This window comes from Cervus elaphus, chromosome 15, assembly GCF_910594005.1.
Source record: "Cervus elaphus chromosome 15, mCerEla1.1, whole genome shotgun sequence".
In the NCBI taxonomy this organism is placed as follows: Eukaryota; Metazoa; Chordata; class Mammalia; order Artiodactyla; family Cervidae; genus Cervus; species Cervus elaphus.
This window is the reverse complement of record NC_057829.1, coordinates 5,746,883-5,766,019: the sequence shown is the minus strand read 5'-3', so window position 1 is coordinate 5,766,019 and position 19,137 is coordinate 5,746,883. Positions and strand designations below refer to the sequence as shown.

Here is a 19,137-nt window from a genome sequence, read left to right as displayed (position 1 = left end):
AACTCTTGATGGCTTCCTTCCTGCCCCTCAACCTGTTCCTGCCACCTGGAGCACAGATCTCCTCAACCCCACTTCCCCAGTGCGGGTGACTCTGGTCCTGTCAAAACCTTGGGTCAGGCGGTATTGCCTGCAAAGCCTTCTCTGGCCAACCCACTACCCCCCCAAGTCAGGGACACCATGGTCCTTGGTCTGCCTCTCTCTCGGGGTTCCTTTCCCTACCCTGCCTCTGTTTGCCTGTCCCCTGAGGTTCTAGGGCCCACACTGGGGCCTTTGCCCCTGAGGATCCCTGCAAGACCACGGCATCTGACACACCAGGTTAATGCTGGCTGGGTGGGATAATGAAGTTTGTGAGTGATTCCTTCTTAGCAGCTCTGGGAAACTATCTGGTAGGGGATCAATTTATGATTATTGGCTATCTGGCGAATGGAGATGTCAGGAATGATTAGATTCGATTTTGGTAACTTGTGATAATTAGCATTTTCTACATCTGGGACTGAATTTTAGAGCTGAAAAGCATCCTAGAGATTATTTTGCTCAAGCGCGATGTTGGAGCCAAGGACGCCAAGCCTCAGGCAAGTGCCTGTCCAGTGTCACACAACCTGGCCCAGTCCCACCTTGGTGCCTTCCTACCAGCACGGACTGTCGCAGAGCCAGCTGGCAGAAACCGTTGTGGCTGTTGGTTCCTGGCATCATTACCAATGGATCAAGTACCTCAAGGTCCAGGCACAACCTTGCAGGGGGCCGGTGTGACAGAAGGAGAGCTCCATGCCTAAGTACCAGGGTGCTGAGGAGGGGCTCTGGTTGGTCTCTCCCATCCCTGCCACGCCCCAGCACAGAGCCACTGCAAGGCCAGGCTGCCCAGGGCAGGGTTTGCCCGCAGGAGCCCCAAGCACACAGACACTCTCTGCTATCAATCGCAGTCTTATCCGGCAGGCCCATCATTTGCAGAAAAGGAAAAGAAAAAGGGGAGAGGTGGGGGAGGGGAGTGGGGAGAGAGATGGTGAAGGGGTGTGAGTGATAGGGAGATGGAAAGCGGGGCTGCAGAGGGGAGAGAGGAAGGGAGGGGACAGGCTTCGAGTCAGTGGAGCAGGTCAGGATTCAGGGCAGGCAGAGTGCGCCAACTGTGCCCCAGGCAAGGGTCCCCGGCCGTCCGCCCCCAGCGCGGCTCCCCAGCTTACACGGTGGCCTCATCCCGGGCCTCGTCCTGGTCCCCTGCACCTCCCGGCCGTCGCGGTCCACACACCAGCAGTAGCCGGTGCTGCCGTGGCACTGGACGGGCGCGTAGTGGCCGTGTTCGTCACACTCGGGGACGAAGAGCCCGGGCGGCCGGGGCCGCTGGGAGTCCACCGCCCCAAGGATGTGTTCCCGCTCAAGCTGGCATCGGGTTTTCTCCACTTCTGTCCGAGAGAGGGGCAAAAGGAGGGTCGTCAGTTCAAGTCCCCAAACCCAACTCGGAACCTGGGGAGCTGCCTGGTCATCGCCCCATTTTGTTTTATTAATTTAAAAAAATTTTTTGTTCACCTTTATCGAAGGATGTTTGTTGACTTACAATATTCTATTCGTTTCAGGTACATGACAATAATTCAAAATTTTTATAGATTATACTCCTTTTAAGCTTATTATAAAATATTGATTTTATTCTCTGTTGTTGCTGTTGTCTTTCAGTCGCTCAGGCGTGTCTGACTCTTTGCGACACCATGGACCGTGGCCCGCGAGGGTCCTCTGTCCATGGGGTTTCCCAGGCAAGAATACAGGAGTGGGTTGCCATTTCCTCCTCCAGGGGATCTTCCCGACCCAGGGATCGAACTTGAGTATCCTTCTTGGCAGGCAGATTCTTTACCACTAAGCCACCTCAAAAGCCCTGTACTCCCTAAGCTGTGCAACATAGCCTTAGAGCTTATTTAACAATTTTTTTTAATTTTTACTGTATATTGGAGTATAGTTGACTTACAGTATCGTGCTGGTTTCAGGTATACAGCTAAGTGATTATACATATACATACACACATATGCATTCTTTTTCAGGTTCTTTTCCCACAGAGGTTATTACAGTGTATTGAGCGGACTTCCCGGTGCTCCACAGTAGGCCGTGCTGATTATCTTACACACAGAAGTGTGTATATGTTAATCCCAGATGTTTTATTATGTATGACAAAACCCACTGAAATGTTGTGAAGTAATTAGCCTCCAACTAATTAAAAAAAAAATTTTAAACATCATTATTAGTTAGTGGACTTAACAGTCAAGAAGATTATGTCCACATTTTCTTTTCCTTTCTAGGCCATGTTTTTTTTTTTCAGTTTTGAAAAACTAAGGCAAAATTGACATAATACATAATCTACCATTTTACAATGAACAATTCAGGGGTATTTAGTGCAGTCACAATGCTGAGTGACCACCAACTCCCTCTAGTAGTAGCAACACATTTTCCTTACCTCAAAAGGAAATCCCAGATCTATTAAATAGTTGTCTCCACTTCCTCCTTCCTTCCAGCCCCTGGCAACCACAAGTCTGCTTCTGTCTCTATGGATTTACCTATTTTGGTTCGTTCTCATAAATGGAATCTTACAATAAGTGACCTTTTGTGTCTAGCTGCTTTCACTCAGCAGGATGTTTTCAAGGTTCATCCACACTGTAGCCATGTAACAGTACTTAGTTCTTTACTCATAGCTGAATAATATTCTATTGCATGTCTACACCACATTTTGTTTACTGTTCATCACTTCATGGACAGCACTGACATTTGTTTCAAGAAACTTTAAGTTTTTTTTAAATGTGTTCTTTTTGTCATCACCAGTTTCTTGATTACCCACACTGAGTCCAGGTCAAAGATATGGGTGATGATCGGGCACATTTACCAGCATATGTATGTTTCCTTTTAATTATGGGCTAGTGTTTGGCATGAAATATGGCCTTTCAAGTGTGCAACTCATATCCCGAGGCTGGGAAATACCACTCCATCTGTGTGGAATTGCTGATGAGATGCTATATTCTAGAATAAACAATTCTCAAGTATGCACCACCCCCATCACTTCATGGCTAATAGAAGGGGAAAAAGTGGAAGCAGTGATAGATTTTATTTTGGGGAGCTCCAAAATCACTGCAGATGGTGACTGCAGCCATGAAATTAGAAGATGCTCCTTGGAAGGAAAGCTATGACAAACCCAGAGAGCATATTAAAAAGCAGAGACATCACTTTGCCAATAAAGATCCACATAGTCAAAGCTATAGTTCTTCCAGTAAGTCACATATGAATATGAGAGTTGGACCATAAAGAAGGCTGAGTGCCAAAGAATTGATGCTTTTGAACTGTGGTGTTGGAGAAGACTCTTGAGAATCCCCTGGACAGCAAGGAGATCAAACCAGTCAATCCTAAAGGAAATCAACCCTGAATATTCATTGGAAGGACTGATGCTGAGCTGAAGCTCCGATACTTTGGCCACCTGATATGAAGAGCCAGCTCATTGAAAAAGACCCTGATGCTGGGAAAGACTTAAGGCAAAAGGAGAAGTGGGCTCCAGAGAATGAGATGGTTGGATGGCATCACTGACTCAATGGACAGGAATTTGAGCAAACTCTGGGAGATGGTGAAGGACAGAGGAGCCTGGTGTGTGCAGTACACGGGGTCACAAAGAGTCAGACATGACTAAGCAACTGAACAACAACAACAAAAGCCACTTCCACAGCGACTAGAGCCTAGCCACGACAGCATCCAGACAGGTCAGCATCGCCATGGCCTGTGCAGCATCCTCCATATAAAGAGATGCCCAGACACAGTTGAGAGGCACACTTCAGCCAGACTGAACCATGTCGGCTGCCCTTCTTTTGCAGGCCTTTCCGTTCCCTCATCCATTCATTCATTTATTGTGTGACTCCCCCTCCTCCTCCTTGGTGAATCCTGTAAGAATCAGCTCAGGCACGTGCTCCCTCCAGGAAGGCTTCTCAGGCCCTCCAAGAGTTCCCAGGACGCTCTGGGTTCTCGTCACTCTGATGCTGAGATTCAGAGGCCGTTCCTTGTCTGTCTCCCTGAGCAGATTTTAGGCTCTGAGAAGACAGTGAGTGAGTGCATCCCTTTAGCCCTAACTTGGGAAGCACTTCCTGGGCTGGAGTCAGGATGCACATGGGAACCCCCGGGCCCTGCCCTCAAGGAGCTCCTAGTCCGGAGGGAAGGGAACGAGCAAACACAGTGACAATCCACTCAGTCACTGCTTGACAGGAGAGCCTAGGACACAAAAGATACGCCGAAGACATCCTTTCTTTTTCTTGGCTGCACCACATGGCTCGCGGAATCTTAGTTCCCCAACCAGGGATCAAACCCGAGTCCTTGGCAGTGAGACTATGGAGTCCTAGCCACTGTGCCGTCACGGAATTCCCAAAATATCCTCTCTGTAGGGCTTGGAGAGCAAAGGTGTGGTGGGAGTGCTTTTTTATTTTAATCTTTATCGGAAGACTGTGGTTATACAATCCAGGGCAGGGCTCTACTGACTTTTTCTGCTTCGGAGCAGAGAGCAAATATTTGGGTTTTGTGGGCCATATGATTTCTGTCACAATTCAATTCTATGGATGTGGCATGAAAGCATTCAAGTTTAATACATAAATGAATGTGTGTTTCAATAAAACTTTATTAACAGACACAAATGGTGGCCACATTTGGCCTGTGGGAGATGTAGCTTTCAACCCTGGCTCTAAGACATTGCTAGTTACATTAGGGAGAAATCTTATATAAATACTCGTGTATTAATATATTACTGTGTTAATACTATATATATAGTAAGAATAGAGTAGATAATAATATGTTACATATTTCATAGAATTTCACGTCTGAAAAGTGTTTCTGTTCCTCAGTTCCACCACTTCTGCTCTTGTCAGCAATGCTGGTCAACCAGTGATGTCAGGAGTAACTAATCCGCTGGTATTATTTGAGACAAGAGAGGAATGTGATAAGACAATGTGCACGGCTGGAATTTTAAGTCCTCCACTCCAGTGTTCGTCTCTGACTGTATCTTCACCAGGCCTTCACAGCGACATTCGACATTCGGTGTGAGCTGCCAGTGAATGTTGCAAGTGCCTCTGTCTGCCCTGCCAGCTCTCACGTCAGCCTGCTGGATGTGGCTGCCCCCTTGATTAGCAGCAGTGAGCCCGCCAGAAAAGTGTGTGTTGAGCCTGGCAAGGGGCAACTGGGTCTGCTCTTTTGTCCCAGAGGCTAATAGAAAAACCAAAAAAACCAAAAGCAAGGTCCTACTGTACAGCACAGCGAGCTATATTCAATATTCTGTGATAAACCAGAATGGTAAAGAATATTAAAAAAAGAATGTCTCCTTGTGTGTAACTGAGCCAGCTCACGGTACAGCAGAGATTTGCCCAACACTGTAAATCAACTATTTTCGTTCAGTCACTCAGTCGTGTCCAACTCTTTGTGACCCCATGGACTGCGGCACGCCAGGCTTCCCTGTCCTTCACTATACCTCAGTTAAAAAAAAGAAAAAGTATTTGATGTAGGAAGAGCCGAACAAAGATACAAATAAGCCACCCGGTTGATAATAAAAATGTCGGTCTTGCTCACTCTGAGGTGCAGGGCTTGCTTACTTCCTCAGCATCTGACATCTGTACAGGGTTTTAGTTTCTGTATCAGCTGTGTCTGTTCACACAGGGGTCACTTAATTCTCACTATAATCCTGTCCAACAGGCAACTACGGCTTTAGGTCAAATGAGAGAACTGAAGTCTGGATTGGCTCCCCCAGGCCACAGCACTAGCACATGCTTTAGCTCAAGCTGGAATCCAGGTCTCTGGATGCCCAGCCCGGCCGCGGGCCCTCTGCACACACACCCCCAGTGCCCAGGACGGCCCCTGCACACTGAACATGTTAGTCCGTGGTCTCTCTCTCTCTCACACACATACACACACACTAGCTTAACACGCTCACTGAAATTACCTGAGGCCCACGGACTTGTTTCCCTTCCATCACCATCTATATATGGTGCTGCCTTTCCAATCAGCAATCACGCCCGGTGTTCTGTGTACTTGTCAACAAAACCAGACTTTGAAGGGAGCAGGGGTACCTCCCTTTTCTGTGGCTGACAGGACTGTGTGAGCCAATACACGAACTCTCCAGTGATCTAGAATTTCCAGTGGAACTCTGAAGTGCTGTATCTTGAACTTAGGTAACAGTGGGGGGAGACCTCAGTGGTGCCTCAGGAAACAACTTCAAGTGTGTTTATGGAAGCTGTGCTTACGATGCCACTGTGTTCCTGGGAATGGCTTCTCAGCCTGGCCCACAGCGGCCCCTCCAGGCCACATGGGGGGGTCCCACTACGGGTGGGGTAAGGGTGGGGTGGTAAAGACACATATCCCGTCCTGGCTTCTGTTGGTACAGCGATAACTGAGGCGAGATTCTCCTCACTCCTTACTCATCTACTCTCTTTACTCATCTCTTTATTTGCTTGAGGGAGGAAGCGTTTAGGATATACTTATCTGGGGAACAGCAGGGAGTCTGGGGTGACTTTTCTCAAACTGAGGACAAAGAGAAAGACAGGAGGTCCTTCAATAGACAAAGGATAAGAAAGGGATGGCAGAGGGAACTACAGACAGAAAAACAAGCCATGCTCCTAAATCCTGGACCCACAGAAACTGTGAGGTAATATACATTTATTGTTTTAAGCTGCTAACTCTGGGGGATAATTTGTTTCAGAGAAATAGATAACTAATATGGCAGTTTTCAAACTTCCTGACCATGATCCATAGAAATGCATTCCACTCTGCAATTCAGGACATATACACATACACACACTTACACATATACACATGTGCACACAAACTCAGTCACGCGCTAGGCAAGGATACACTACTATCATTTCATAAGACAAGACTTATTCCTACTGCACATACTCTGCATACTCTATTTTCTTGATTACTGTTTTCTATTTCACTCCATTCCATTTAAATGAAAATGGTAATAACAACCCACTAAGTTGATTTCACAATCCACACACGCATTTTGGGTGAAAAGTGCAGAAAGACAGCAGAGAACAAGTCATCATTTTTTTGTTTTACTTATCGTTGGTTAACAATGCAATAGCCATGCCCTTAACTGACTAACCTCTAAAGCTAGTTTTTATTTAAAAATCAATCCCCTTTGTATAGAGTAGGTACCAAAATATGCTGAATATCTAATCCTTACACTTCATTATGTTTGGCAATAGGAGTTTGAATGATACTATACTTAATTTTTTTGCCAATATTTCATTAGGTATTTAGTCATATAAAATTTTAAAAAAACATGATGAAAATGTCAGGGTTCCTATTCCAACTGGAAATACAGTAGAAATACGAATGCAGCAAGGCTCCCTAACCCCAATTTCCTTTCCTGTCATAGAAGGTAACCTTCATCCTGAAGTTTTGGTTTCCCATTCTCATCTGTGCAGTTGATCATTTTATCATGTATGTATACACATATGCAGGTTTCCTTTCATATAGACTTATATTTTATATAAATGTGATCACACTGCCTATATCCTTTTGTGAATATTTTTTTAATAGGTAAGAAGTAAATTTATTGAGAGAGACACACACAATGAGTGTGGGCCATCTCGAAAAGTGAGAGCTTTGTATGACTACAGTTTTTGCCCAATAGACTGTTGAGGTTTTTTCATTAACTCTCGTTCATTCATTTAATTAATTAATTTTGGGGGCCACACTGTATGGCTTGCGGGATCCTAGTTCCCTGACCAGGGACTGAACTCAGGCCCATGGCAGTCAAAGGGCACACTCCTAACCACTGGACCACTAGGGAATTCCGTTTAGTTCACTCATTTCAACTACCGCCATATATTATTTCATGGTATGAACTGCACCCACATTCATTTGTCCATTTCTCCTGTTGGTAGTCTCTTAGATTTTTTTTCTCTTATAAACAATACTTGATGGAGACATGTATATTTCTAAAGTACATTCTCTCTCAAGCATATAAATAGATGATGAATTTCTTAAGAAAACAGGATTAAATACCAAAATTATCCTAGCAAAGAACTCTGATTGGTTTTATCCTTGTCCCGCTTTTGTATCCCAGGCTACAGGTCTGGATTTGTTTCTGTACGGTCAACAGAGCCAAGGGGGGCAAGGAGTTGGGTTAAAAAAACAAAAAGAAAAAAATGAAACATCTGCTTCCTTTTGAACTGGAGATGTGAAGGAAGCCTAAGGAAATAATGACTTAGTCATTTTTAATAGTTGCTGGAATGTCTTAATTAATTTCAGGCACAAAAGGTTGGTGCTGCTTGGGTTCATTTAGGCTGGAGGTTGGTAAATTTTTTCTGTCAAGGGCCAGGTAGTAAATATTTCAGGCTTTGCAGGCCTTAAAGGCTCTGCCACAACTACTGACCTCTGCCTTTGTGGAATGAAAGCAGTTGTAGACTATTCATAAACTAAAGAGTCTGAGTGTTTCAATAAAACTTTATTTGCAAAAACACAGGCAGTGGGCCAGATTTGACCTGGGAGTCATAGTTTACTGACCTCTGTCCTAAGCAGAAGAAAACAATTTAGACCAGCAATATGTAGTATTATGTATCAAAATTTAAACTTACTTTAATATTTTTCTCATTTTAGATCCTCAACTGTCCTAAAAACCAGCCACACCAGTCCTGCTGAGAGTATGAATAAATAAATACTTGTATATACCACAGTAGGAATGGAAACTAATGCAGTCATTTATTTCCTTGATAACTATAAAGAACTATGAGCCCCTATGGACCATGTAATTCTACTGGACACTGGAAACATGAAAATAAAATGCATAGGCACCTATGCTCAAGGCACTCAAGGCTAGTGGAGGAGACAGACATTGAAATAGTTCTTAATCACTCAAAAAAGTGGTTATGTGGAAAGTTCCATGTATTTCTTATTGAAACATTGATAAATAAATTTGACCATCAACAGTAGCAACAATTAAAGTAAATACCAACACAACTGGTTAACTCCAGTCAGAGGTGTCAAATGCATCCTTAATCTCATGACAGGTAACCATGTGGTTTGGGGAACTGAATTCGGGTTAGAGTCCATCGGGCAGAGTTTGGTCTTACTTTGAGTCTTAGTTCTAGCACTTACTATCTCTGGGATCTTGACTGTGCTTTTACTTCTTTATGTTTTAGCATCTTCTATATAAATAGAAGTAATAATACTACTTACTTTAAAGAGAAGATTAGGAACATTATATGAAGCAGTAGATAAAGCACCCAGCACACAGTAGGCGCCACAGAAAAGGCAGCCAATTATATGTATTCATTCAAAAGCATTTGTTGAGATCCAGGATCATTACAGGTACAGAACTAGGGCCATCATTATCCTTATGATCTAATGAGACTATCTCAAAAGTCTCAGGTCAGTAAGCAACTTTAGAAGCTGCACAGTCCAGGTATAATAGGTAATACAGACAATTCTGCAGAGTCCTCAGCCTGCCTCTTCCCATAACTGGTGGCCCTTCACCTCCCTCACCCCCACCCCAGCTCTATTTCCCATGGCTCTTCAGAACGTGCGATGGTTAATACCAGGTGTCAACTTGACTGGGCCACAGAGTGCCCAGATGTTTGGTTTCTGTGAGGGTGTTTTTGCCTGAGACTAACCTTTCACTCTGCAAACTAGGCAAAGCAGATAGCCCTCCCTTACGTGGGTGGGCCTCATCCAATCAGTTGAAGGCCAGAATTAGACACAAATGTGGACCCTTCTCCAAGTAAAAAAGAATTCTCCCTTCTTGATGACCTATGAATGGAGCATGAGCTTTTTGTTGCCTTTGGACTTGAACAGAAATACTGGCTATTCCTGGGTCTCCAGCCGGCTGACTACAGTCCTTGAGACTAACAGACTTCTATAACTGTGTGTGGGTCAATTCCTTCTAATAAATATCTTTATATGTAAATAAATACATTTCTCTCTCTCTCTCTCCACACACACACATATTTGTTAGATCTACTTCTCTGGAGAACCCTGAATAATACAGACCAGTTCTTATGCTTCTGATCTAGGTGTGGTACCCCTGGAATTGTGCAGTACACAACTGTACTGCTCAATACCACAGTTGTGCTCTGATCACCCACCTCAGCTCTCCATGAGCCTCCCACTACCCACCTTGTCTTCTCTCCCAGGGCTATGGACTCAGTGCTCATGGATATAGACAGCAATGACCTATCTATTCCAAACACCCCAACACCTCACCTCCAGGCACGCAATGGAAGCCGTCTCCTTGGTAACCAGGTTTGCACTGGCACGTGAAGGACCCTGGCGTGTTGTAGCAGAAAGCATCGGGGTGGCATCGGCTTGGCTGGCATTCATCCACATCTGCAAGACAGCCACCAAGCCCAGGGAGAGTGAGATTTCTTCCAGAATTCCTAGTTTACACAATAATATAAGCCACTCGCTCCACTTTTAGGGACCCAATTTCTGATCTGGGAACCATGATTTAAGAACTCACTAAACATTAATTATAAAACAGATTCCTCAATTTCTATCTAGTACATTTACAAATGCATTTCACTTTGATGTTCTCATGAAAAATCAAGCATACAAAAGGAAAAAAATGAAAGGATTTTTTTTCATTATTTCCTTCTTATAAATGAGAGCTTCAAAAACGTCTAAGAATTGGGAGACAGATTGACAGAAACTGATTGACAGAAACAGAAAAATCTCAGAGACCAGAGAAAATTCACATTCTCAGTAACAAAGAGAAAGTATTTCGGAAATCATGATCTCTTAGAAAAGCTCGGACTTTCCAGAAATACTCTAGGGTATAATGTTAAGTAATTTTGCAAACCAAGGGACCAGGAAACTATGTTCAGAGTTATCTTATTTCGAGCACCCTGGCCACCAGCGATCGGCTGATCTGAGGTCTGAGAGAATTTTGTGGAGTCATTTATTCTCTGCCTCTGCAGTCAAAAAGTGGACTTAATTTTAGGGGAAGCAAAAAATTAGAGCAGGCCAGATGAACAACTGTATATATCTTATTAAATTAAAGGCTGGACATTACATGGACTTTACACGGAAGTTACATGTGTAAGCAATGTCAGTCTTTTCACGAAAGACAAACAATCTCCTTAGTCCCTAGCAGACAGCAGGCATTTAATTATGCCCAAACAAGCAAGTGACATGGAACAAAATGGGGAGAACAGGTGTCTTCTCCAACAAGACAGAGCTCCCCAAACAACATGCATAATTCAGACTACTAGAGACACCAAATGCAGTCTGTTTACTCAATAGAGTTGAGAGAATTTGTTGTTTAGTTTCTAAGTTGTGTTTGTGACCCCACGGATTGTAGCCTGCCAGGCTCCTCTGGCCATGGGATTTCCCAGGCAAGAATACTGGAGTAGGTTGCTGTTTCCTAGAGAGACTAATTCTCTTGCATTCAGAGGTGGGTGAGTAATTAGCATATGATGAGCATCGCCTGGGGCATTTTCTCAGGCGGCACAGAGAGGAAGGTCAGAGCAGCCACGCACCTTTGCAGGCTCGGCCATCCCCAGAGAAGCCTGGGAGGCAGGAACAGGTGTAGGAGGAGCCGCCCGTGTAGATGCACTGGGCCCGCTGGGGGATGTCACAGTCATGGAGGCCAGTCTCGCAGTAGTTGACGGGGCGCTGGTCCATGACAGCTTCAGACAGAAAGTTAACACACAGGGTTTAGGTGAGTCCCCTAAGCAGTCCCCAGGCCTTCCAAGCAGTGCAGTCCAATGAGTGGAGGCGGTACCTGGGGCCCAGACTCCCAGACGTCTCTTCAGGTCCATCCCCTCTCACAGCAGGGCCCTACCCCTGCCCGCCTTGTTGCCTCCCCCCTGGATCCTGCCTCTTCTAAGTGTTCACAGACTGACCCCACACTGGGTCACACAGCCTGGCTTTCGACCTCAACGTCAAGTGGCTCTGTCTCAGGCCACTCTCCACACCCAGTGCCCCGAACCCAGCTCCCCCTTCATCTGGATGTGGAGGTGGAACACTGCAGGCAGACACGCTTCCTGTGTAACTCTGTTGGTGGAGCATCTGGGCCTGAGGATCTGAGACTTCCACACAGTATTTTTTATCTTGGCTCACTGTGCGTGCGTGAAGTCACTTCAGTCACGCCTGACTCTTTATGACCCTATGGACTATAGCCCACTAGGCTCCTCTGTCCATGGGATTCTCCAGGCAAGTATATTGGAGTGGGTGGCCATGCCTCCTCCAGGGGATCTTCCTGACCCAGGAATCGAACCTGTGTCTCTTATGTCTCCGGCATTGGCAGGTGGGTTCTTCACCACTGAGCCACCCGGGAAGCCCTTGGCTCACTAGGTGGGAGGAATATTTATTATGAATGCCAAAGTCAAAGTCATCCACTTCCCACCAAGGAAGGAGAAATAAACTTTCCCAGGGAAGTGAGACAGGGAGAGTGGAATGACTGCGGGGATCTGGGGAGGGAAGCCCTGGGTTTCCAGCAGGCGCATATGAGTCAACTATGTGGCTTTGGATAAATCCTATTAACCTTCCAGAGTTGCACTTTCTTCCTCTGTAGAATAGGAATGACTTCCAGCTTTCCAAGCACAGACAGGTCCAGGAGCTGGGAGTATTATTTTCTAAAGGGTCCTGATGACAAGACTCCTAGGATGAGGACTCCGGAAGTAGGCATGTGACACAGAGGCTAGACATTCAGACTCCATCTTGTACTCCTGCCTTAAGATGACAGGCAAGGGTTGAGATGAACTAACTCTAAAAGATGCTGGAAATAATCAAGGAAACTTGAATATGGACTGGGTATTCAATCATGTTAAGAAATTGTTCATTTTGTTAGGTATGGTAACAGCATTATATTTGTGTTAAAAAATATTCGCCCTTATATGTTAGATATATATTATGCATAAAATGTGCATAAAAAACTAGTAACTCTAGTTAGATGACAGGATATTTGGGGTTTTCTTTAAAGACTGAAATATACCAGCAAAACACTACCACCCTCCCCAGCAGTAGAAATAGTAGTAATAGGGATGGGAAATAAAATAAGACTAATAAAGTGCTTTATAATATGGAAATTGAATAACAGGTACACAGGGTTCATTATATTTTTCTCTCTACTTTTGTATATGTTTGAAATTTTCCGTAATAACAATAATTTAAGCCTAAAAAAAAGTCAAGGGCTGAGGTCTAGGAGGAGATTTCTGATGACTGGTTCAGATACTCCGGGGTTCATAAGGTACTTTAACTTCTGGTTTTACAGTTCTAAGGCCCAGGTCAGAGTACTAGCCCTCACAATGTCATAATAGAACCTTTCCTTCCCTCCAAGGAGGCCCTCAATGTTTAGATTATCCTGGATACAAGAGAACTCCTCATCTTTTTCCTCAGTGAGCCTTCCCAAGATTAGTTCCAGTTTATCCTGCCTCAAGGGCTTTGAGAGAGAGAGTTCTTAACACTGCCAGAGGACAGGTAAAGAAGAGGAGGCCCTTCAAAGGTCTGGGTCCATGAGAGGTTAGCAAAGTACCGTATTGGTGGATGAAGGCCCAGCCTGTGGACTTAGCAGCTTAAACTCCTGAAGTTTAAATGTTAACTAACTCCCAAGGAATGGAACAGGGATCACTGAAGAAACTCCTGTGGGCCAGAGGGTTACTAGATTTTAAATTGCTACAAGCGGTCCAAATTTCTGCCTGGAAAACAGAAAACCAGATTACACGGAACCAACCCAAGGACACACTCTGTTTCCTTGAACCCCTCCCATCTTCTCACTTCCCATCATTTCTAACATTCTTCTTTCCTCCAGGGTCCTCTCTTGACCAATTCCTTCAGCTCACAAAATGTGAAAAGGACACTTATGCAGAATTGGGGGCAAAAAAAGGTAGAAAAAATGTATTCAGACAGAATAACCAGCAAAGGAGTCTCAGTCCTCCTCCATTAAATATTTGTCATTTAAAGTATGTGAGGGATCACTTCACAAGTTGTTTGCTCCCGCCTCATTTCGCCCCACCCATCATAACAGGGAAGGACCCTGCTACAGCCTGGATGGATGGGTCCTGCTCAGTCACCAGCTTCATCTATGCTTCTATTAATTTTATTATTATTTGGGGGGCAGCCAAGCTGCGAGGCTTGTGGTAACTTACTCCTCCAACCAGGGGTTGAAACTGTGCTCCCTGCAGTGGAAGCATGGAGTCTTAACTGCTGGACCACCAGTTCCCAGGATCCAGTTTTAACAAGGAATTCCGGGAGAGTGAAACTGACCACTAAATTATCCAGTGATGAGCCAGAGTATCTTTTTTGCTTTCAGGCAGACTTGGTTTTATCCAGTGAGCCATCACTCTGTGTGGTTAAGTCTCAAAGGAGCCAATTAAAAGAGACAAAAGGCCAAGGAAAATGGAATTGCACGGGGGCTACTGACAGGGGGAGAAGCACTTGAACTGGATGATCTTCAAGTGGTTTTCACACTTGTTTCTGAGCAATGGGATCCATTACTTAAACAAAATGTTACCCGGAATTTCATATATAGGGAAATAGTCTGTCCATGGCTTACTTGTGTCCTTATTGGCAGATCCTGGGGCATCTCTAAGGGCTCCTTGGGACACAGGAAGCCCGTGGTTCAGTCTAATCACCTCATTTTACAGGTGAGGAACTGAGGCCCAGAGCAGTTAAGTGTCTTCCTCAAAATCAAAAGCCTAGGAGTAGACATTTGCTTACCACCTGTGTTACACCCCGCTCTAGCCCTTCCATGAGGGTAGACACCAGGAACGGCTGGAAACAGAAACCCAGGACATCATGCCTCACGCATATCTGTTCCAGCATTCGTTCATGTCACCACCCAAGGGTTAAAGGATCTGCCACCCAAGTTTGAGCCGAAATGTAATGTAAATGGTACTGCCACAAAAATAGAGCTTTGAATCTTCTTCATTTAAAAAAGCAGAGAAAGAAGTCAGGCCAAATTCACAGAAATTGTTGTTCTCAATGGGAAAAAAAAGATAGAGGTAACTTTAGCAGAGCTGAAATCTCAGCTCTGTGCAAAGGGGCCTGGCCGTGTCTCAGTTCACAGATGTTTGGGTCATACTCAAAATATGAGAACGGCCTGTTCCCTCCGCCCTCAAGACACCACCTCACCCTGGGACCTTGGCAGCCTCATATGTGTTTCAAGACAGAGCAAACACAAAGCCTGCTAGGGTTTAGTAAACAGCAAGGAAGGGGCAAAGAGATGGTTCATTGATGCAATGAAAGAGAAATATGTTTTAAATTGGGAATAAATGTTGAGTTCAGATGCCCCCTTCAGCATGCTGCCCTCCAGACCTGGAAATATCCAGGAATCTTTGAACTTGAAAGTCTTGGAAACTACAGGTCAAAATGCAGCAGTGGGAAAGGGGGCGGGGGAAATTTAAACAATCTGGCTCTTTGTAGTTGGCCCATCATCACCACCAAAATTATCAATGTAAAGCATAATTAGTCTAATTAATGGCCTTAACTTCTAACTTAAAAAAAATTTTTTTTGGCCACATTGCATGGCATGTGGGATCTTAGTTCCCCAGTCAGGGATTGAACCCAGGCCCTCTGCCATGGAAGATGCAGTCTTAACCACTGGACCATCAAGGAAGTCCCCTTAACCCTTCTAACTTTGATAGGCTATGAAGTTATGCTAGTACCTGTGGTTTGTAAAATGGAAATCCATAAACAGAAAGGCCCCAAATGAGTTTTAGATGCAAACCAAGAGGAATTTAATCAAAGGCAGATAATGACACAAATACCTATAAGGTATTCCCTCCACATGAATCCCAAGGCCACTGATTATAAGGAGAAGCATGTCTAATTGTTTGAATAGCTATTTAAAGAATAATGGAAAGAATTAAAAGGAGTTTTATAAGAAGAGAATGGTATTACTAGTGTAGACAAATAACACTGGTTATGCCTTGTTCCTGTGACTCTCCAGGTGGTCAGGAGAAAGGAGCAGAGACTGATTCACCTTTGTAAACTGCCCTCCCCAACAACAAGACCAGGAATCTTCCACCTCAGCCAGGAGAATTACTGAGGCTATACCATTCACACAGGCGCTGACATACATCCTATGAACACCCGTTCTGCAAAGTCACCTACTCACAGACATAAAGAACAGACTAGTGGTTACCTGGGGGAGGGAGGTGGGTAAGGGAAGGACTGGGAGTTTGGGGTTAGCAGATCCAAACTATTATGTACAGAATAAACAGCAAGGTCCTACTGGGTAATGCAGGGAGCCATATTCCATATCCTGGGATAAACTATAATAGAAAAGAATATGGTAAAAGAAGGTAAAAAAAGGTCACCCACAGAACTTACCCACACATGTTCCTGCCTCTGAAAACCGGTAGCCCTCCACACACTCACAGCGGAAGGTTCCTGGGTGGTTATTGCAGATCGCGTGATTGCCACACACCGAGGGCTGCTCAGAACATTCATCAATATCTAAAGCAAAATTTTGTTTTAAAAGCAGACTTTAAAAAAAAACACCTCTCCCAACATCACTATAATAAAATATAAAGTATTTTTGCCTGCAAATGGATCCATTTTAAAACACATTTTTAGTATTCCAAAAGTATCACTAAATATTTTCTTCTGTGCATAACTGGAGACAGTGATCCCAAGGCCCTCCTCATAAATGAAACTGTGCTTCTCCCACCTCCCCCCAACCCTTCCCACCTTCCATCTCCTGGAGTTAGTTGTTGACCTGGGTACCACTAACATCAGATGGGCAAATCTGTGTTAGAAAGATGTGCAGACAAGTCTCCAGACTCTGAATAAGGTTCCTAAACTACAAACTGTAATTAAGTATGCTCTGGTGGTACTAGTGGTAAAGAACCAGCTTTCAAAGCAGGAGACATAAGAGATTCAGGTTCAGTCCTTGGGTGGGGAAGATCCCCTGGAAGAAGGCACGTATTTTTGCCTGGAGAATCCCATGGACAGAGGAGTCTGGTGGGCTACAGTCCATGAGGTTGCAAAGAGTCAGACATGACTGATCACGCACATGCCACCATCCTGAGTTTAATGCACTAAAAGGCAAACCATTAACTCATAAGATTAAAAGTGATGTTCTCTCATAGGACAATTCTGAGGTCATCAAGTGGTGTGACGGGAACAAAAAAATGCACATTTCGAAGCTGAACACATACATACATATACATGTGTTGGTTGCTCAGTTGTGTCCGACTCTTTGCGACCCCATGGACTGTAGCCTGCCAGGCTCCTCTGTCCATGGAATTCTCTAGGCAAGAATACTGGAGCTGAACACAGCTAGGTTCAAATCCTTCCTCCTTTGGTGATTAGCTTGTGTGGTCCTGGAGATGCTGCCAAACTACTCTGCCTCAGTTTCCCTGTTAGTAAGTACATACACTATTATTCATCTTAAAAAGTCCTTCTGAAGATTACAGAAAATAGATGTAAGCCTAACCTGCTCAAGAAATGTACCTATTTGGACTTGCCTAGTGGTCCAGTGGTTAAGACTTCATGATTCCAGTGCAGGGGCATGGGTTTTATCCCCGGTAGGAAAACTAAGATGTCTCATGTCATGTGGTATGGCAAAAAAAAGAAAAAAATAAATAAAAATAAAAGAAATGTGCCTATTATTCAGTATAATACCTATACCACCAGCATGGGGATGTTCTATTTCTAGGAACACAGCCCTTGGATGGCCATGGCATTGGGAGGCCAGTCTGTAGTTACCACTATAGTAAGGCTGGTTGGCCCAGACAAAAAATCAAGCTGGTCTGTCATCACCTTGGTTACCTGCCCACTGATAATCTGAAATAAACAGTCACACAAGATGCCTCTGTGCCAACCACATTCTCAGGGTGTAGTTACTTCTGGCATTTTTCGAACACTCACATGGAGATGCATGTGAGGAAGATTTCACAATGGCTGAGACCACACAACTCCCCTCCCTTCTCAACCTCCCCTCCTCAATTCCATAACATGAATCTTGCTTGTGCATCCATCTCCAATGGCCTGTCTAGCCAGTCTCTTCCCTGATGAGGCAAAAGTCCTGCTGTCTTATTAGACAATGTCACACAACACAAGCATTTTTGCCACTTCAGCCCCATAGTTGGACCTACACTCAGACAAAAACACAAACCAGATGGCATTCAGCTTTTTGAAACTATACTGCAACGTACATTTCTGTAATATGCTTAAGATATAAGATCTCATATCACTTATATGTGGAATCTAAACTATGGCACAAATGAACCTATCCACAAAACAGATCAAACCAGTCAATCCTAAAGGAAATCAATCCTGAATATCCATGGAAAGGACTGATGCTGAAGATGACACCCCAATACTCTGGCCACCTGATGTAAAGAGCTGACTCACTGAAAAAGACTCTGATGCTGGGAAAGATTGAGGGCAGGAGGAAAAGGGGGTGACAGAGGATGAGATGGTTGGGTCGTATCACTGACTCAATGCACATGAGTTTGAGCAAACTCCGGGAGACGGTGAAGGACAGGGAAACCTGGTGTGCTGCAGTCCATTGGATCGCAAAGAGTTGGACACGACTTAACAACTGAACAACAGCAACAAAACAGAAACTGACTCACAGGCATAGAGAACAGACTTGTGGTTGCCAAGAGGCAGGGTGGGAGGAACAGACTGGGAGTCTGGGGTTGGAAGATGCAAACTATTACACTTAGAAGGGATAAAAACCAAGGTCCTACTGTATAGCACAGGAAACTATATTCAATATCCTGAGATAAACCATAATGGAAAAGAATATTAAAAAAGCAAGCTATATATGTGTATAACTGAGTTCTTTATGGTATAGCAGAGATTGGCACAACACTGTAAGTCAACTATACTTCAATTAAAAAAAAAAAGCTACAAGTTGTCAGACCAGGGGACAAGTCTAGGCACCGCTGGAAGGTTACAGAACAAAGCCCCTCCGAAGCCCCCTCTTAAGAAGCTGGAGCTGGGCTGGGGTAGAGGGATATTCAGCAAGTGTGGCTTCCCAGCTCTATCCACCAGCTGCTGCCTCAGCAACATGGGGAGAAAAGCTCGTTCTGGCTTCATTGTCTCTGCACTGCAGCTCTCAGAGGACACCCCGGGCCCAGATGTCTGGACACCGCGTGCAGACTGCAGGGCTCCACAGCTGAGACTTAACTGCCAGAGCACAGAGCAGCAGTATTCAATCACAGGGACAGAACGCAATCACCAGGG

At 44.6% G+C, this 19,137-nt stretch overlaps 1 protein-coding gene across 2 annotated transcripts in view; it reads right to left on the bottom strand.

The window, feature by feature from the left end:
* NID1 (nidogen 1) overlaps positions 1-19,137 on the bottom strand; it is a 92,429-nt gene that overhangs the window by 19,255 nt on the left and 54,037 nt on the right. For both annotated transcript variants that reach the window (XM_043925086.1, XM_043925085.1), the window contains 4 exons: positions 16,270-16,395; positions 11,475-11,624; positions 10,201-10,323; positions 1,179-1,397 (listed from right to left, as the gene is read on the bottom strand). In XM_043925086.1, coding sequence (XP_043781021.1) covers positions 1,179-1,397; positions 10,201-10,323; positions 11,475-11,624; positions 16,270-16,395 — 618 coding nt within the window. The remainder of the gene's footprint in view (positions 1-1,178; positions 1,398-10,200; positions 10,324-11,474; positions 11,625-16,269; positions 16,396-19,137) is intronic.